At 42.0% G+C, this 21,314-nt stretch overlaps 1 protein-coding gene across 1 annotated transcript in view; it reads left to right on the forward strand.

The window, feature by feature from the left end:
- Window positions 1–19,890, forward strand: part of tspan5a (tetraspanin 5a) — a 91,859-nt gene extending 71,969 nt beyond the window's left edge. The window contains exons 4-8 of the mRNA XM_041199484.1: window positions 2,883–3,053; window positions 5,411–5,536; window positions 6,960–7,007; window positions 12,360–12,476; window positions 18,202–19,890. Coding sequence (XP_041055418.1) covers window positions 2,883–3,053; window positions 5,411–5,536; window positions 6,960–7,007; window positions 12,360–12,476; window positions 18,202–18,267 — 528 coding nt within the window. The 3' untranslated portion in view covers window positions 18,268–19,890. The remainder of the gene's footprint in view (window positions 1–2,882; window positions 3,054–5,410; window positions 5,537–6,959; window positions 7,008–12,359; window positions 12,477–18,201) is intronic.
- The last annotated feature ends 1,424 nt before the right edge of the window (window positions 19,891–21,314 follow it).

A 21,314-nucleotide genomic window follows, 5' to 3' on the forward strand; every position in this document is an offset into this window, starting at 1 on the left:
CCCCAAGACCATTAGCCTGGGTCTCTGGATTAGCTGAAAGTCCTCAAGATAACAGCAAAATGGTGAGCCCTGAACATGTATCACAGGCTAAAAATGTTCCATCACACTACGAGAAATGAGGAATCATCCTGGCATTCATCTCACCCATTACTATGATAATGTTCACCAGATCCACTGAACATAACAGGATGTGTTCTGTTGCCAAGTCTGCAAAGTGTAGAGGGCATTGGAACTCCATGTATGTAAGAGCCTGGGAACAATGTAAGTACTGTGCTCAATGGCAGAAGACAGAAACACCCAAAATGAAAGAGAAACCATTGAACACAATCAGTTTTTCCACCTGAGCAGTGAGGACTGGACCGCTCCAACTTAGAAGTGACTGCTCCAAAATCTCTAGCCTCTTGCCCATCGCCACTTCCATCATCATATGTCTGGCAGCCATCACGGATTTGATTCGTCATAGGAGCGGGCTATTTATTAGAATTTTGTTTTACAACCGAAATTAACTGACTTAGAAACAAATGATCTGACGCATAATCGACAGCAGAAAAAGTTCCGTAGCTGGCTCCAGTACAGGCAGAACTTTTAAATAGGCTGCTCCTTCTCTCAAGAAGAAAACAATCAATTACTTGGTCTGAATTGGGGGGAAAAAATCTTTGCCATTTGCTTCCAGCTGGTGGAATTTGAATTCAGTTAATAAACCTGGAATATAAAGCTCGTCTCAGTGATGGTGGCCATGCCAACTACACCTTTCGATTGTTGTAAAAACCCATCTGGTTCGCTACTGTCCTTTTAGGGAAGGAATTCTTCCATCCTTACGTGGTCCGGCCTACTTGTGACTCCGGACCTACAGCAATATGGGTAACTTTTAACTGCCTTCTGAAATGGTGTAGCAAACCACTCAGTTCAAGGGCAATTAGGGATGGGCAATAAATGCTGACCTCCGGCAATGCCCACACCCTATGAAAGAACAAGTAAAAGACACCTTTGAGGAAAACAAATAGTAAAGGTTATAAACAGCGAGAGAAAAAGCTTTCATTTATATAGAACCTTTAATGCAGGAAAACCTCCCAGGGTGCTTTACAGAAGCCTAATCAAGCAAAATTTGACACCAAGTCACACTAGGAGATATTAAGACAAGTGAGCAAAGCTTGGCCAATGAGGTCAGTCTTAAGGAGTAACTTAAAGGACGGAAGAGAGGGGGAAGAGGTTTAGAGAGGGAATTCCAGAACTTAGGGGCCAGGCAGCTGAAGACATGGCTCCTAGTGGTGAAGCAATTAAAATCAGTGATGCTCACAAGGCCAGAATTGGAGGTGTGCGGAGATCTCAAAGTGGTTGAAAGAGGTTACAGAGACACGGAAGGGGACAAAGATGAAAATTTGGAAAAGAAACCAAATGATATCATTTCCAATGATGATTACACACACCAGTCGCTCTGGTGCCCACTGGCCGTAGAATACCTCTCACATAACTGGATATTGGGTGCTGTCTCCCCAAGGCTACCTGGGCACAGACAAGACCATGGAAGAGAGGTGAACAGACTCAGAGTGACCCCGACAGGCCGTACCCATCTTAGATCTGTAAATGGCCACTTTTGCCAGCCTCAGCAGCCGACCATCGGGAAGGCCCTCTAACTATCTGCTGTTATTGAGTAGCCAGGATTTATTTTCTGTATCCCCATCCACTTTTCCTATCTGAAGAGCAGCTCTGAAACTCAATCTGATATTCATGCCTGAAATATATTGGAAGAATCTGTAGTTGACTAGCCTTTAAAGAGCCAATGCCTTTCTCCATTTACCCGTCATTGACCAAGGAATGAATTTTGCAAGTTTTGGATTCAAGCATGCGCATTCTGACATACAGCTGAAACCAGCTTAGCTGAATTGTTTACATAGAATGAACAGCATAGAAACAGACCTTTCAGCCCAACAGGTCTATGCTGGTATATCAACAGAAAGTGCTGGGAAAACTCAGCAGGTCTGGCAGCATCTGTGGAGAGAGGAACAGAGTTAACGTTTCAAGTCCGCATGACCCTTCTTCAGAGCAGGTTTATGCTGGCGTTTCTGCTCCACTGGAGCCTCCTCCCAACCAATTTCATCTAACCCTATCAGTATATCCTTCTATTCCTTTCTCCCTGTTCCCCTTTAACGTATCCATATTATTCACTTAGTCACTTATGTGGTAGCGACTTCCACATTCTCTCTGGGTAAAAAAGTTTCTCCTGAATTCCCTCTTGAATTCATTTTTTATAATTTAGGGAGTTTTTTTTTTGATTTGGAAATTAATTACTTTAAATTTTTTCATCACTTTTATTTCTACTTATAACCCAATCACATTAAGTGGTCTTATTTATTCCCTGGTGCATCCTCCATGCTAACACCCAGACCAATCAGAGTTGACATGTTAACCAATCCACACCCTTTTCTCGTGCAGTATAAATTGTTGCTCCCTTTGAAATTTGGCATTCTTGCATCTGTCCTGACGAGTGCAAGACAAAAAGCTTCAACAGCATGTCCCTTTTTGGCAATGCCCAAGTTCTGTACCATCAAGCAACTAATTGGTTTTATTTAGTTTGATCATTCAACTCATTTTGCCTTTTCAAAAGGGAATAATGGGAAAAAAAAACTGTACAACCTAAATACATTGGGAGTGCGTTCTTTTATTTAAAAAAGAACAAATCCCTTAAAAGGTTAATGAGAAATAAAATTTTGTAAAAATGTCACTTATGCTATGCAGAGCAGCATGAATATGTGTATGGGAATTCTCTGGTTTTAGGTAACGTGCTCATGAAAGTCACTTTGTTGCAATCTTCGGAAGGTTAAATGTGTAAGTATTTGTACAGAAGCTCTTAAGCCACACTACTCTTCTTTTTGCCAAAACAGTTCTCTGTATTCCTTGGAGTGATTTTCTTCCTGGAGCTTACGGCTGGGGTCCTGGCTTTTGTCTTCAAGGACTGGATCAGGGATCAACTTAACTTCTTCATTAACAAGAATATCAGAGCGTATAGAGATGACATTGATCTCCAGAATCTTATTGATTTCACACAGGAATATGTAAGTACTTTGTACTGGGGTTTAAGGAAACCTGAAGGTCAAGCAGAGCAATGTGAGCCATTTCAGGAAAGAGTGAAGCTGTCTCAAGAGGCTTCTGTAGCTTTGGGTCAATCCGGGACTGTCTTGCAAGCGGGACAATGACGATTCATCAGGATGTTACCAGGCCTAAAAGCGTTAAATTTTGAACATACGAACAAGGAGCAGGAGGAGGCCGTTCAGCCCCTCAAGCCTGCTCCACCATTTAATAAGATCATGGCCGATCTGATAGTAATCTGAAGTCTGCATCCCACCTACCCCCGATAACCCTTCACCCCCTTGCTTACCAAGAATCTATCTGTCTCGGCCTTAAAAATATTCAAAGACTCTGCTTCCTCCACCTTTTCAGGAAGAGAGTTCCAAAGACTCACGATCTTTTGAGTGAAAAAAGATTTCGCCTCATCTCTGTTTTAAATGGGCGACCCCTTATTTTTAAACAGTGACCCCTAGTTCTAGATTTTTCCACAAGAGAAAACATCCTCTGCACATTCACGCTGTCAAGACCCCTCAAGATCTTGCATGTTTCAACCAAGTCGTCTCTTACTCTTCTAAACTCCAGTGGATACAAAACTAGTCTATCCAACCTTTCTTCATAAGACAACACACCCATTCCAGGTATTAGTCTGGTAAACATTCCAACGAGGGGAATTTCCATAAATTAGGCTTCTATTCCCTGGAATATATAAAGATAAAAGGTGATTTGATTGCTTTTTTTAGGATTTGGGAAGGAATTAGTAGGGCAGATGGAGAGAAAGCTTTTCTGCTACTGGGGGAAGTACAGGACAAGGACACAACCTTAAAATCTGATTCAGGCCATGTTAATGTTGCAATCCTGTCATGATGAAGTGCGTGCTCTAGTTGTAGGTGAGAGCAGCTATTACTAACTGGGAAAGGTTAGGACATTATTCATAAGTATATATAAGAGTCGGTTTCCACCTGTACGGGAGAAGGAAAAGGAAGCCTGGAGCTGTGTTCACTGGGTTTTGTGAAGAAACCTATGTTAAGGAAAGACTGGCTCCATAGTCCTCCTTTACTCAGTGAATAAGCAGCAAATTTTAATATGTTCAGGAGGGGAGGATTAGGAGACACTTCTTCACACAAAAGGTGATGGTAGCGTGGAACTCTCTCATAAAAAGCAGTAGTGGCACACGCAATTCATTTTAAAATGGAGATCTATAGATGTTTGCTGGCAAAGAATATAAAATAGATATAGATCGAAGGATACAGTAATCTCATTGGCAGAACAGACTCAAGGGGCTGAATGGCCTCCTTGCTCCTTTGTTCTTAAGGCGGAGATTCAAGGGAACCTAGTTTTTGGAAACAGTGAAGGAGTGTTAGCTGCAGGAATTTTCATTTCACCATTAGGTGTTGCATATGAACTGTGATTTACTAAACTCTCCAATGAAAACCTGCAGAATCCCACATTGTTTTGATACAAATATGGACTTATAACAGAGGCTCTTTCGTTTCCCTCTGCCCTCCTCTCATCTTCCCTCCTCCTCCTCCTCCTCCATCTCACTCTATTTATTCATCCTCCCCCCCACCTGTCATCCTTCCCCCTTTTCCTCCATTTTGTCTCTCTCCTCTCAGTCTTGCCGCTTAGTTGAAGGCCTGTAGCCCAGGACATTATCATAATTAAAGGGCCAAGGACAATACTGCAGGAAGATTGGGGAATGATATAACTGGGGTGTTTGGGGGACTTGTTGGGATAGATGAAGAAAGAATGTTTCCGGCCATTTGGGAGGGGTGATGCCAGGAAGCACTTCATCAAACAAAGGGTGGTGGAAATCTGGAACTCTCTCTTGCTCCAGGAAGCTGTCACGATTAGGGGTCAACTGGAAATTTCGAAACTGAAAACAATAGGTTCCTGTGGGGCAAGGATGTTAAGGATTACTGAGTTAAGACACAGCTTAGTCACGATCTAATTGAATGGTGGAGCAGACTCGAGCGACTGAATGGCCACTTCTTGCTCCAATACTCCTATATCCAGGACACTGCTAAAGTTGAGATGTGTAGAAGGGAAGACTAGGAAAATCTAGAGGTTGAGTTTTGAGGCTGTGTAGATAATGGCTGGAGAGGGGTAAACTGCACTGGTAGAATGTTTTTCAGTTGAGACTTGCCAATAACATACAGATTATTCTCTTAGTGCTTTTTGGTCTTGCATCATCACTGCTATTGGACAACTTCAGTTGCAGTACTTCAAAAGTCAAGTTAGACTGCAGATTATTGTGGTGTGATTGTATGTGCATATTTGGTTTGAAGCTTGTAAAAGCAGTGAGATTTGAACTCATGTTAACCATTCCTCCTTTTTCTAAATCCAGTGGGAATGCTGCGGTGCCCATAATGCTGATGATTGGAATTTGAATATTTACTTCAATTGTACAGATGGCAATACGAGTCGGGAACGCTGTGGAGTGCCCTTTTCCTGCTGTACAAAGGACCCCACGGTAAGGCAGCAGTTTAAGGCATTTATCTCAATTACCAGCAAGATCCTTAAAATAGAGTGTGGCAGCAACAACTTGCATTCATTTGTAGGAGTGTTTCAAACAAGATTTGATACATAACAACGTGAGTTATTGGGACAGGTGACCAAAAGCTTGGTCAAAGAACTAAGTTTGAAGTAGTGTCTTAAAGGAGAAGAGAGAGGTAAGGAGGCAGAGAGGTTTAGGGAGGGAATTCCAGACCTTAGGGCCTCGGCATCTGAAGGCTTGGCCACCAATGGTGGAGCGATTAAAATCAGAAATGCTAAAGAGGCCAGAATTAAAGGAGTGTGGAAATTTCCGAAGGTTTTGGCGTTGGAGAAGTTAAGTGATAGGGGTGAGGCCATAAGAGCTTTGAAGATGTCGAGGCAATATGAAGACATTGAAGGAAAGAATGAACAGGCAAAAAAACTAAGATGATAAATATGGCCACACAAGGACAAGGCAAAAACATGAGGAGAATTCAAGGGAAGAAACCTCAGAGATGCAGGACATTTGAAATTAAAACAGAAAATGATAGAAATGCACAGTTGGTTCTAATCTAAAGATTAAATTTACACTGATGCCAATAACCTGGACACAAAATGCTCTCCTCCGAGTTAGAATTGTCCTTAAAATAGACTTGTTGTCTAGATTGGGAACCAATGTTCAAGGGCCTCTTACCTTTAAACCTAGACATGGAAACTGACAGAATATTAACAAAAACAAAAATAAAAATACCTGGAAAAACTCAGCAGGTCTGACAGCATCTGCGGAGAGGAATATGGTTAACAGAACATTAAACTTTTATAGCTAATTAACGACTATAAAATGGACAAAAAGAGAAAATGGTAAAGCAAACTTGTACATGGAATGCTGCATTGTTGGAGGTGCTGTCTTTTGGATGAGATGTTAATCCACAGTCCCATCTACCCTCTTGGGAGGATATAGGAGATCCCATGGCACTATTTCAAAGAAGAGCAGGGGAGTTCTCACTAGTGCCCTGGCCAATGTTTGTACTTCAACCAACATCACAAAAACAGACTATCTGGTCATTATTGCATTGCTGTTTGTGGGAGCTTGCTGCGTGAAAATTGGCTGGCACTGTTCCCACATTACAACAATGACTGGACTTAAAGTATTTTATTGGCTGTAAAGTGCTTTTTGGATGTCTTGAAGTCATGAAAGACACTATAGAGAAGTAAGATCTTTCTTTATCGCAATTTCATCCCTATCTGAGAGTCAACTAGTGAAAATATAATGCACTTCCACCTACAGATATAAATCTATATACTATATATATTGTATAACTCCAAGGGCTATGACGTTAGTAGAAACTTATTTAATTCATGTGGTAAAGCTTATGTTTGCTAACAGTTCACGTTGTTTCAATATTATCTTCTTTCTTCAGGAGGATGTCATTAACACCCAGTGTGGTTATGATGTGAGACTGAAGGAGGTGAGTAGGAAGGCGTGATAGAACTAAGGGCTAAAGGGACCTTGATGCTAAACATTAAATGAGCTTCTTTAGTTCCATTTTGGCTTTCTCTGCATGTGATACATTTAAAGCATAGACATTGGGTTGGCTGCAGACAGAGACACCACTATTCCAAGCCAACCTGGAGATAGTTGGGTAATCCACCAGTTTATCAAGCCTGGTGCTCATTTAGAGAGCCGGTGCAGACATGATGGGCCGAATGGCCTCCTTCTGTGCCGTTAAGATTCCGCAGATACTACACTGGTGTAGGTGAATGGATTGAATTTCCACACATCATTTGTATTATGTAACTATCCCCCACTCACTGCATTTTGTTGGACAAATAAATCTGCTTTTACAAAGATACTCACTGTAGCTTCAGCAATGAGTTCTGCCTGCTGTAGTTTGTAGGGCCTCTGTTTAAATACAGTCTGTAGACTGCTGTAGCACACTGTTCGAATAGACTCCTGCTGTAAAATAGACCTTTTGCTGTGAGTTCCGTTAAGTCCCAGCCCATTTCCAATGCATTGTTTGACAGAGTGCTGTGCATAGATGTGGACATTTTGCAGTCTGGGAGTGTTTGGATTTCTATTTCTTGCTTTTGAGTCTGCCATTATAGCTGTGTTGAAAATACCAAGTGTATGAAGCAGCCACGTGAAGTGAAGGAACAGTGAGGTGTTCTTGTGCTGCTGGTTAGAGTTGGTGTTTGGTGGTGACCAGGAAGCAGACATTTGAAGTGTGAGGTGATTCATTTTGGTAGGAAGAACATGGAGAGTCAATGTAAAATAAGGGGCACAATTCTTAAGCATGTGCAGGGGCAGAGAGACCCAGGTGTATGTGTGCATAGAGCATTGAAGATGGCAGGACAGGTGGAGAAAGCAATTAATAAAGCATATAGTATCCTGGGTTTTATTAATAGGGGTATGGAGTATAAGAGCAAGGAGATTATGCTGAGCTTATATAAGATACTAGTTAGACCTCAGCTGAAATATTGGGTACAGTTTTGGGTGCCACACTATAGGAAGGATGTGATCGGACTGGAGAGAGTGAAGAGGTTTACAAGAATGGTTCCAGGGATGAGAAACTTGAGTTATGAAGATAGATTGGAGAGGTTGGGACTGATCTCCTAGGAGAGGAGAAGGCTAAGAGGAAGTTTGATAGAGGTGTTCAATATCATGAGGGGGCTGGACAGAGTAAATAGGGAGAAACTGTCCCCGCTCGTCAAATGATTGAGAATGAGAGGGCACAGATTTAAAGTGATTTGTGAAAGAAGCAAGTGTGGTGTGAAAAAAAACTTTTTCACACAACAAGTGGTTCAAGTCTGAATGCACTGCCTGGAAGTGTGGTGGAGGCAGGTTCAATCGAGGCATTCAAGAGGGCATTAGATTGTTTCTATTCAAATAACTATGTGCAGAGTTACAGGGAAAAAGCAGGAGAATGGAACTAAGTCATGATGCTCATTTGAGGAGCCAGTGCAGACATGATGGGCTGAATGGCCTCCTTCTGCGCTGTAACATTCTGTGATTTCCAGCCTTGACTTCAGCTGCAATGCCTGAAAAGATGAAGAATATTTGGGAAGAGATAATAGGAACATGGGAACGAGAGCAAGCTTTCAGCCCCTCAAACCTATTCCAGCATTTAATTAGATCTGTATCTCAACTTCATTTAACCATCTTGGTTCCATATTCCTTGATAAACTTGCTAAACAAATATCAATGGATCCCCACTTTGAGATTTTTGATGGAGGTATTCATACTCTCTGAGAAATCTGGGATGGTTCTACTGCTTTGTAAATGTGCATTTTTCACACTGCTAATCTGGTCCATGGTGTGGTCCAAGACTTGATGTTGACTAAGATCTGTTTGCAGTTCTGTTAGACTGTGAGCATAGTCAGGGGATGTAGTCCAGCTTTGTGTTGCAGTAAAATGAGAATAACATCAACCTCACCCCCTGCATCAACTTCACTCATGCTCCCGCCCATCCGATAATCTAATAATAAAAATGTCAGTAAATCCCCTGGACGTAGACACTGCAATAGATTTCTTTCATTGGAGGAATATTATAGATAGTGGAATAATTTCCCAGGGTTCTAACTTGCCATTCTGGACATTCCAAAATGGACAACGGTACTCCTAGGGGTTCACCCTAGACTGAAATTGAGAAACACTTATAACGATACAAGTTTGGGGAGGGCTACTACATTGACCTCCTCCTTCCCCACTTGGTCATTTTCTTCAAGGAAGTGCTCATCCATGCCTTCTGCAGTTCCAGGCTTGACTGTTTCCAATGATCTCCTGGTCGATCTCCCACCATTCTGTAAACTGCAGCTGATCTAAAATCTCTGTTGCCTGTTTCTTATCCCACACCATGTCCTACTCGCACATCAATCCTGTTTGCGTTGACCTATGTTGTGACCTCATTTTCCAGTGCTTGAGTCAGACTGTTTCCTAATGAAGCAGCACTTCCAACTCCCAATTACTTTTACATCTGCTTTTTCAATGCAGAATTAACACAAGTACAGTATCTTGAATCTTTATGATCTGCCGTAACACAAACCTGCTCACTTCCAATGTGAAGAAAGCACCGCGTTCAGTTTGGAATGTTCCTTCACCACCACCCAACCATATTTTTATTTTAAAAAGAAATATTTATTATGTTATAAAGTGAGCTATGATGATCTGGAATGGGCTGCCTGAAAGGGTAGTGGAAGCAGACTCATTCGCAACTTTCAAAAGGGAACTGGGTAAATACTTGAAAGAGAAAACATTTGCAGGGTTATGGGGAAGGAGCAGAGAGAGTGGGACTAATTGAATAGCTCTTTCAAAGAGCCAGCACAGGCACAATGGGTTGAATGGCCTCTTTCTGCTCTAATATTATATAGCTTTGTAATCAGTCCTTGTAATTGAAAATAAAATATTGCAGTCTATTTCCAATGTTTATACCATTTGACAAGTGATTCAGCTCTAGTCACTGCTGAATATGCAGCTTGATAGTGTTGTTCAGTCCTTCAACATCCATCAAGGTTTGTCTGCTACTCCCAACACCTAGGGTTGCAGTTTTGTCATAATAAATGTGCTTGTCTTTTAATCCTGATTAAAAGTATCAAAAGGCATGGAAATTTTAGCAAAAGTCCTGAAAAGCCACAGAAATGAGAATTCTATGTCAGAAGACGTGGATTCAAGTCCGGTTCAGAAATCTGAGCATGTAATCTAGGGTGACACACCCAGTGCAGTGTTGAGGAAGTTCTGCACTGTCAGAGGTACCACTCGCCGCGAAGACACTAAAGCGAGGCACCGTTTGCTCCCTCAGGTGGAGATGATCCCACGGCACTAAGCGAGGAAGAGTAAAAGAGCTATCTTAGTCTCCTAGCCAATAGTTGTCCCACAACAATTATCACTAGGACAGATTCATTGATAATTATAATCTATTAACACATTCGCTTTCAGCACCTTCTTTAGTCTTTAACACTCCCATTAACACTCCCTTTGTCTTGTGTCCATTTCATCTTTGTCAATCTCTCCTGAGCTCTCAACTATCCCTACCCTTCTATTTTGCTCCATCTGCTCTTAAACAGTGTAAAATCCATCAAGTTCTACTTCTCTTTAGCTCTGAAGAAGAGTCATACAGACTCTAAATGTTAACTCTGTTTCTCTGCCAGACCTAATTTTTTTCCAGCATTTTCTGCTTTTATTTCAGATTTCCACCATCTGCAGTATTTTGCTTTTATTCATTGATAGTTAATTTATTTTTTTCATGGGATGTGGGTGTTACTGCCAAGGCCAGCATATGTTGTCCATCCCTAATTGCCCTTGAACTGAATTGGTTTGGCTTGGCCATTTCAGAGGGCAGTTAAGAGTCAGCCCCATTGCCGTGGATCTGGAGTCACATGTAGGCCAGACCGGATAAGCATGGCAGATCCCCTTCCCTAAAGGGGATTAATGAACCAGATGGGTTTTTGTGCCAACCGATGACTGTTGTCATGGTCACCATTACTCAGACTAGCTTTATATTCCAGATCTGTTAATTGAGTTCAAATTGCACCATCTGCCGTGGTGGGATTTGAACCCATTTCTCCAGATCATTAGCTGCGGCCACTGGATTACTAGTCCAGTGGCATTAACACTACACCACCATCTCCCCCTGAGTTCATCTCTTTGCTGTTTGTGGTGGCTTGTTGTGGCAGTCGCATTTCCTACTTTACAATGGTGGCTGCACATTGAAAGCACCTAAATTGGCTGTAGAGCACTTTTGGAACTACCTGAGGACTTGTAAGGCACTATAGAAATGCAAGTTCTTTATTTCCTTCTTCATCCTAAGCTGCTTTCCCTCTCTCGGCTTACCCTGGAACACACCATCTTGTAGACTATGAGCTGGAGAGGAAACGTGACATCCACCTCCTGGATCCTGTCTATGGATATCCCCTGTGTGTGTAATTTAAAAACTGACCCACCTCACTTTTTACTCCAACTTCCTACTGTTTATAAACTATGCCCTTTTATTGTTTTGTAGACGTCACCAACAAGTAAATAATTTGTTAATTCCCTTCCATTGCTTGATGTATTTTGATTCAGACTGAAGTGTAGCAAAAACTCATTACCTTCTAGAAAGAAAGGATGACATTTCTATAGTGCCTTTCATGACCACAGGATGTCCCAAAGCATTTACAGCCAATGAAGTACTTTTGAAATGTGGTCACTGTTGCAATGTAGGAAACACGGCACTTTTCTGCACAGCAAGCTCCCACAAACAGCAATGTCTAGATTATCTGCTTTATGATATTAGATGAGGGATAAATATTGGCCAAAGCACTGGCAAGAACTCCCATACCCTACAAAAAGTGCTGTGGGATCATTTATGTTCACCCGAGAGAGCAGATGGGCCCCCAGTTTGATGTCCAATGCAAAAGAGAGTGCAGCACTCCCTTGGTACTCCACTAGAGTGTCAAGCCTAGATTTCGTGCAGGTCTCTGGAGTGAGACTTGAACCTCCGACCTTCTGACTCAGAGACGTGAGTGTTACCCACTGAGCTATGGTTGACATCAAAAATGATTTGTAATCATTGCTTTTCCCTGCTGTGGCCCGCTAGGAACATAGGAACAGGAGGAGGCCATTTAGCTCCTCAAGGCTGTCCTCCCATTCTATGGAGTCATGGGTGATCTGTGACCTAACTCTATCAGATTTTTCTACCCAGCTGGATTAATGTTGAAAAGAGATTTTTCAAACTAAATGTAACACGAGACTCACAGGATCAGTTTATTTAAATGTTGACCGCTCAGGATTTTCACTGCTGATCATAATATGACATTAATTTTAATTACATTTTCTTTATTTATAGGTGCTTGAGCAACAGAATTATATTTACACTAAAGGTTGTGTGGGACAGTTTGAGAAATGGCTTCAGGAAAATCTGACTGTGGTTGCAGGAATATTTATTGGAATTGCATTGTTACAGGTGAGGATTATTGTCATATTGTGTTTTTCTTGAGTTTGCTTCACTTAGTTCCATGGCATCATCCCTTCCCCATCTCTGTAGCCTCTTCCAGCCCCACAACCCTCTGAGATCTTGGTGTTCCTCCAATTCTAGCCTCTTGAGCATCCCCGATTTTCATCGCTTCACTACTGGTAGCCATGCCTTCAACTGCCAGGGCCCTACATTCAGAAATTCCTTCTCCAAACCTTTCTACCTCACTCCTCCTTTAAGATGTTCCTCAAAACCTACCTCTTCGATCAAGCTTTTGGTCACTTTTCCTAATTTCTCCTTATGCGGCTAGATGTCAAGTTTTATTTGATAATCACTGCCTATGTCAAGGATGCTATATAAGTGCAAGTTGCTGTTGTTCAGTTTTGTAATGTGTGGTGTCTCTAGGAAAAGAGGATGATGTATTATTGTTACATGATTCACACTGGCATCTTCTTTAGGGTAAATCTTGCTGGAACATTATTAAAGGTAAACATGCACTCCCTGGAGACAGGGCGGTGCTGTGAGGAAAAAGTGTTTTCTTTTCAGTTCTGAAACCTGGGCCTGATCCAACTTGGACAGATAGCATCAGTATTTCCTCTGTAAGGTCTGGAGAGTGAGTAGTGTGCAAAGTGAAAATGCAACACTGCCATTTTTAAGGTTCACTGTAAATTTGACAGTCACAGGATTGTTACAGTGCAGAAGGGGACCATTCAGTCTGTCATGTGTGCACCGGCTCTCCGAACGAACAGTTCACCTAGCGCCTTCTCCACATAACCATGCACGTTTTCAGATAATAATCCAATTCCCCCTTGATTGCTTTGATTGACCCTGTCCCCACCAGTCTCAGGCAGTGCATTCCAGACCTTAACCACTCGCTATGTGAAAACGTTTCTCCTCACATCTCTATCGCTTCCTTTGCCAGTTACATTAAATCTGTGCCCCTTTGTTCATGATCCTTCCACCAATGGGAACAGTTTTTCCCTATCTACCCTGTCCAGATCCCTCAGGATTTTGAACACCTCTATTAAATCTACTCTCAACCTTCTCTTCTCCAAGGAAAACAGTCCCAACTTCTCCCATCTATTTACGTAACTGAGATTCCTCGTCCCTGGAACCATTCTCATGAATCTTTTCTGCTTTCTCTTTAATGCCTTCACAACTTACCTGTGATCACCCCACAGCTGACACATGAATACTTTGCTGCCTCTCCTATTTCCCCTGATTACTAAATTGGACTAAAAGGGGGATAGTACAAAGTTGCTATTCTTCAAGTCTGCTTTATTTGCAGTGATTAGATAATGAGGGAGCATATATGCTGAGTAAGGGGGGAATTTTCCACTTCCTACACTATCAATATCAGATGTGGCTCTCGCGGGTGGCACTCGCCTCTGAGTCAGGAAGTTGTGGCTTTAAGTCCTCCTGTGGAGATTTGAGGCCAAACTTCTAGGCAGACACTCAATTGCAGTACCTAAGGGAGTGCTGCAGCTGTCAAAGGTGTCTTTTTGGATGAGACATTAAACCAAGGCCCCCTCTGTCTCCTCAGGTGAATGTAAAAGAACCCATGGCCAATATCTTGTAGAAGTGAAGAGTTCTCCCCAATGTTCTGGCCAATCTCTCAACCAATATCACTAAAAACAGATTATCTGACCATTATAATCTTACTGTTTGCGCGAGCTTGCTGTGACTAGATGTCAAAAGTACTTGATTGGTTGTAAAGTGCTTTGAGATATCACGAGGTTGTGAAAGGTGCTATGTGAATGTATTTGTAACTTATTGACTCTTCTTCATTTTGTAGAATGCACTCTATTTGCCTCTCTTTATATGTGAGCGTTTGCAAAATACTGTGTAATGTTGCCTATATTTATTTGTACATCCTCATTCCTCAGTATCAAGTGCCACATATCCTGTTCATCAGTGCTCTTCCAAATGCTTGTCAGCCTTTAGCCCTTTCCTCAGCACATCCTGTTCAGATTTACAATAACTCCAATTTACTGAAGCTCAGACTTTCTACAGCTCTTCGTATCCTTCTGGTAATGTAAACGCTGTTGAGTGCGAGATCTCGAGTACTGAGCCAGGCTTCGCTTCATTAAGCAATTTTCCATTGTTCCCGTGGTGTTCTCTTCGACCACAAGTCTCATGGCGTTATATGGAATGCACAGCACGGAAACAGGCTTTTCGGCCCAACTGGCCCTGGCTGGTGTCTGTGCGCTACTTGAGCCTGCTCCCACCCCTCTACGTCTCACCCTATCAGCATGTCCTTCTATTCCATTCACCCTCATGTGTTTATCCAGTTCCCCACTGCCTCCCCCCACCCAACTCCCCCACAAACACCCAAATTCGTCTATACTATTCAGCTCAACTACTCCCTGTGGTAGTGAGTTCCACATCTCACCACTCTCTGGGCAAAGAAGTTTCTCCTAATTAGGTTATTGGTTTTATTAGTGACCATCCTTATCTTTATGGCCTATAGTTTTAATGTTCCCAACAAGGGGAAGCATCATCTCTATCGGACCCCTCCATACTTTTAAAGGCCTCATCAGGTCACTCCTCAACCTTCTCTTTTCCAGAGAAAAGAGCTCCACCCAGTCTGTTCAGTCTGATGTGTATAATCTCTGAGTTCTGGTATTTTTTTTTGCACCTTCTTCAGTGTCATTATATTCTTTTGGTGCTGTGGAGACCGGAACTGCGCATGTAATATTGTGGAAATTAGCAAGTCTGCACAAATTGCTAAAATCGCTACCACGCATTAAGTTTCTGCTTTGCTTTCCTGCTTAAAGCTGGGGTTTCACCCCTGGCAACCTCCAGTTTTCTGACCACTATGTTGTTTTGTTTTTTTGGCTGACAAGGCCAGCATTTGTTGCCAACTCCTTTTAAGGAGTGGAACATTTACACGCAAGGAAGTTCAACTAAATTGACCATTCTTTTGCAAATTGTGGGAGCCCATCAAAACATCTGAAGCTCACTCTGCCTTTTCAAAACTGGTACATTGGCTAATTGGCTTAGAATTACTGGCTTCTCTTGCTAATCATATTTTTGAATTGCTTCTGTTAGGATAAACATCTGTTTTCTTGTAAGCACAGCAGAAGCTAGCTAGCTCGGTCTGTTGTTCTGACCCTTTGTAGCATAACATGGTTGTTTACCAAAGTCTTCCCTCGATGACCAAGCTTCAAACAACATCTTTGACAACTCCCCATTCTTTTCCTCAGCCCAAACCTCAGGAGAACAAGCTGAGACACAGCTGCTCCCTCTTGCATATATTCTGTAATGGGGGCAGCTGGTCCCTCCAGTAAACCTTGCGAAAGGTCGCAGTGCTTCTTACCTGTGCAGGTATGGTCGCCAACTCTGATTAGATGTTTCTCTGGAGGTTTCATCACATGAGAAACTGGACCAGTCAGACAGTTTTATCCGCTTCCCATCTCCAAAATATTTTATCACCAATGAATAAAAGTGCTCTAGAAAAGTGGAAAATATGCAAAATACTGGACATACTCAAGCAGGCCAGGCAGCAACTATTGAGAGAAACAGAGTTCGTGTTTCAGGACAATAACCCATTCGTCAGAACTCGGGCTCTGTTTCTGTTTCCTCAGATGCTGCCAGACCTGCTGTTTCCACCTCTTTCTGTTTTTTAATCTCAGATTTCCAGCAATTGCAGTGTTTTGCTTTTGTATTTTGCATTCTTATTTTTAATGTCCCTGTGACTTCTTACCTTCTGGCTTGCTTAATTTTTAATTGCTGGAGAATCCAGGACATCCCTGGAGGGTTGGCAACCCAATTGCTCAATGGGCTGTGGCTGTGGTATTTGGGAGGGTTGGCATGCATGGTGCGCAGAGTAAAAATGTGATGTCGACAGCGATGGGGAAAGGTTTGAACATGATTGACAGGATGACGTATTTTCCAACGGCTCCCAAGAGGACCACAAGGGAGTCCGGAAAAAGCGAATTTTTCCTCACAATCTTGTCAAACAAAATAGGAAAGACTGAACAGACTGGGCTTATTTCTCTAGAAGATTGAGGGGGTGACCTGATAGAGGTCTTTAAAACTATGAAGGGATTCGATAGGGTGTGTGTGTATATATATATTTCTATATATGAGATGTTTTCACTTGGGGACGCATTTTGGGGAATAGAATAGAATTGTTACAGCTATTTGACCCATTGTGTCTGTGTTGGCTCTTCTAAGGAGCAGTTCACCTACTGCCACTCCCCTCCCTTTCAGATAGTTAGACAATTCCGAAAATGTCGAAACATTTACGGCACAGAAAGAGGCCAGTCTGCCCATCGTGCTTGCGCTAGCTGAAAAATGAGCCCCCCACCTAATCCCATTTTCCTGCACTTGGTACATAGCCCTGGAGTTTGCGGGACTCCAGGTGCATATCAGACACCTTTTAAATGAGTTGAGGGTTTCTGCCTCTGCTACCCTTTCAGGCAGAGAGTTCCAGACCACTATCACCCTCTGGGTGAAAAACATTTTCCTCATCTCCTGTCCAATCACTTTAAATCTATGCCCCCCAAGTCACTGACCTCTCTGCTAAGGGAAACAGGTCCACCCCATCCAGTCTATCCAAGCCCCTTACAATCCTATACACCTCAATCAAATCTCCCCTCAGCCTCCTTTGTTCCAAGGAGAACAACCCCAGCCTATCCAATCTTTCCTCATAGTTGCAATTTTCCAGTCCTGGTAACATCCTCGTAAATCTCCTCTGTCTCCTTTCCAGTGCAATTACATCCTTTCTATAATGAGGTGACCAGAACTGCACACACTACTCAAGTTGTGGCCTATCTAATGTTTTATATAGTTCCAGCATAACTTCCCTGCTCTTGTATTCTATGCCTTGGCCAATAAATGAAAGGATTCCATTTCCCTTCTTAACCACATTTATTGGACCTCCAAGGTCCCTCACGTCCCCTACACCTCTCAGTATCGTCCCATTTATTGTGTAATCCTTTGCCTTGTTTGACTTCCCCAAATGCATCACCTCACGCTTCTCTGGGTTGAATTCCATTTATCATTTTTCTGCCCACCTGACTAGTCCATTGATATTTTCCTGCAGTCTGCAGTAACCCTCCTCCCTCTCAACCACACGGCTAATTTTTCTGTCATCTGCAAACTTCTTGATCATATCCCCTACGTTTAAGTCAAAATCATTAATATATCTCTCAAAAAAAAGGGAGCTAGTACTGAGCTCTGTGGAACCCCACTGGAAACAGCCTTCCAGACACAAAGACACTTATCAGCCATTACCCTTTGTTTCCTGACACTGAGCCAATTTTGCATTCAGCTTGCTACATTCCTTTGGATCCCACGGGCTTTTATTTTTTTAAACCACTCTGCCATGTGGGACCATGTCAAAAGCTTAAAGAAAGAAAGATGGATAAACACATGAAGGCGAAAGGAATAGGCTGATAGGGTGAGGTGAAGTAGCTTGGGAGGAGACTCTTATGAAGGATGAGCACTAGCATTGAGCAGTTGGGCCGAATGGCCTATTTCTCTGCTGTAAATTCTACCTTTGTGCAAATGTGAACTATGGAAACTGGTAGCTACATTTAAAACAAAAACTTTTAAATTTCACCCAGAATTCATGTGCATTTCATGGGATAGTAGACCTTTTGGAATATTTAAACTCACTTTGAAATGACCGTAATATTTGTAAACCAAATTGTACCTTGGTATTTAAAATTCAATATTTAAAAACATTTTTTTTCTCTCTCTCTCTCAGATTTTTGGCATCTGCCTGTCTCAAAATTTGGTCAGTGATATTGAAGCAGTCAGGGCGAGCTGGTGACTGGACACCCCCATCACAGAGTGAACACAGCATGGGATCAAGACAAGAAAACTCAGCAGCTCTCAGAATGTCACTTGCGTGCTGAATCATGCAATGTTCCATGATAAGGGTGGGGAGAGATGCACATGATGCTTTGAGAAATGGTTGTTTCCCTCCCGTCTTTCTCCCAATCGCTATCCCCCACCCCACTCCCGCCACCCCATCTGCTCTCCAAAAGTGTGACTATGATTGGATTTAGGCGGGATTGATGCTGTCATCACAAACTGCCTAGAGGAGATTCAAAATGAAGCATCTTCAGTGAAAGTCTGGCTGAACGTGTGCATCCTACTTAACAGTTCTACACATTGGGTCGTGGTGTTGAACATAACAGATAACTGAAGACACCAGCATGCCAGAGATAACTGTCCTGCATTTGAAAGCACAGAGTTAAAATGTCTCTCCCTTTACCCTGCACAGTGACAAACTCTGACCTTCTCCCCCTAGTAAAATTAATGACATTGATCATAGAATTTGCAGCACAGAAGGAGGCCATTGTAGTTGGGCCAATGCCAGCTCTTTACTGGGATCTGTCTACTGCAATCCCCATTGCCCTAACCCTTCCTTGTACCTTGTTTCGTTTCTCTACCCCCCTCCCAGGTGAAAACTTCACAGCATCTTGAAACACAAGATTGAGGGAGTAACAGCGCAGATGAAGGACCTTCACAGGATGATTTGGATGGTTGAATTTCATGTGCCTGTGACGCAGGGTAGTAGTTTAATGTTGTTTTTGTGAAGTTCTTTGCCAAATATATATATGCTTTTCATTAAGTGGAAAAAAGGGACAATGTACCTTACCTAATTCTATTGAGTGGTATTTTCCTCCTTTAAACTTCCTTTCTGTTCTAAAGGAAGGTGACTACCCTTCATGTAAATAAATGAAAGATCAAAGTTATTGTGTTATATGTAGGAAAATGTCTTCAGTTAAAAAGTTTTTGTGGAAGCACAAGATAACATAAAGCAATGTTATTCATGGGCATGTTTAAGGTTACTTTGTTAAAGCAAAACCCTATTGTAATATATTAAAAAAAATTGATGTACCAAAAGCATTCGTTCAAAGCGTTTCGCAGAAATGCAACAAGTCGATCACTTAACTCACCCACTTGCAAATAATAATTGATATAATAATGGTCCCCTTTATCTTGCAGTATAACCCAAGGTGAAAGCAAGAGCTGAAACTGGGCGAGTTATTAAAAAAAAAATGCATTTTCCTAGTGATAAATATTCAGTATTACATAGTCCTAAGTCTCTCAATTTCCTCGTGTACTTTTGTTAATACTGCTTGCATCCAGCTTCTGTGCCAGTGTTGGGTTTGACAGTTATGAGCATGTTTAATCAGCTGCCTTCTGTTTGCACAGTGTTGCATGATAATGTGCTGGGATCTCTTGCTGAGATATGATGAGTGGATAGCCCTTCACATAAGAGTATTACGTATTCACCCAAATTACACTGTGGACTAACCTTATCTCTGAATGATACTGTAGTGAGATCCACAGAAGATGAAGATGCTGTTTCTTTTGAGGTGTCACTGTACTGGTTTGTGGATAGTAATTATCCACTTTTAAATAAAAGAAACACTTTTATATACTGATGGATGTGTACTTTCAAAATGCAGACCTTTCACACCAAGTATTAAAATATCAGAATTTATTTCCCATGACAATTCCCAAAATATAATTGCAGCTGTAAATTGGAGGGTATATTAATCTAAATTTGTCAGAAGTGAGCAAAAATACCACATATTTTGACTTCAGTGCAGAACTTTGGACAAAAATAAATCTGCCAGAATAAAAATATTTTTTTACCAAGTGAGTTCCTGATTTTGCTGCACTTTTAAAGACACGTGGATTAACACTCGAGAACTGCTTTGAAAGGTGATTGGAGCCTGTCCCAGATACTGGAAATCTGAAATAAAAACAGAAAATGCTGGAAATAATCAGCAGGTCAGGCAGTATCAGTGGAGAGAGAAGTAGAGTTAACGTTTCAAGTCAGTGACCTTTCATAGGATCTGATGGAAGGACACAGACCTGAAATGTTAACTCTGGCAGCATCTGTCGAGAGAGAAATTGAGTTAACATTTCAGGTCTGTGACCTTCTATCAGATGGAAAGGTCACTGACTTGAAACGTTAACTCTACTTCTCTCTCCACTGTTGCTGCCAGACCTGCTGAGTTTGGGCATTGTTGGCTTTGCCAGCATTTGTTGCCCATCCCTAATTGCCCTTGAGAAGGTGGTAGTGAGCCATGGCCTTGAACTGCTGCCATCCCTGTGGTGTTGGTACATACAGTGCTATTAGAAAGGGAGTACCAGGATTCTAACGCAGTGACAGTGAAAGAATAGCGATTATAGTTCCAACATTTTTATATAGTGTTACCAGCATTTTCTGTTCTTATACCTGAATGTTAATGGTCACTTTTGATCATCTCCTAGCCTAATAAATTAAGGGTAGGGCTACCAACCCTGCAGGGTTGTCCTGGAGTCTCCAGATTAATCTCCAGGACACACTTGTGAGCAAAACCTGGGAGAAAAAAATCATAGTGTCAGAATTTTTTGTATTTCATTTTTGATAGTTAATAAAATATTGCAAATGGAAAAATGGCTGCTTGATCAACAGTCAAGATTTATCCAATGGGAGGATAAAGACTTAATTTCGAATTGGCCAAGGGAGGATGGGGCGGCCCTAAAGGATGGACATGCCAGACGGTCAATGGCAAGAGTGTGGGGGCCAGAGGGGGGTGGGGAGCAGCTGGGGGTTTGCAACCAAACCTCCTCGAATTTATCCAAAGGGAATTAGCAGGCAACCCCTAATTGAGGCAAAAACCTATAGAGATCAAAGTAGCTTGGTTTTGGGAAGAGGTGCCTCATTTACCCAGTGTTGGGACAGGGTGGGATGGCTCAGTAATGTACAGCAATAGCTAAATGAAGGTAAGTAATTACCGAACTCTTCACTTTAATCTCTCTATTTTACTGCGGTCACATTGCCCATGAAAAATAACTTTTTCTCGACAACTT

Source organism: Carcharodon carcharias, chromosome 1 (genome assembly GCF_017639515.1).
Source record: "Carcharodon carcharias isolate sCarCar2 chromosome 1, sCarCar2.pri, whole genome shotgun sequence".
NCBI lineage: Eukaryota > Metazoa > Chordata > Chondrichthyes > Lamniformes > Lamnidae > Carcharodon > Carcharodon carcharias.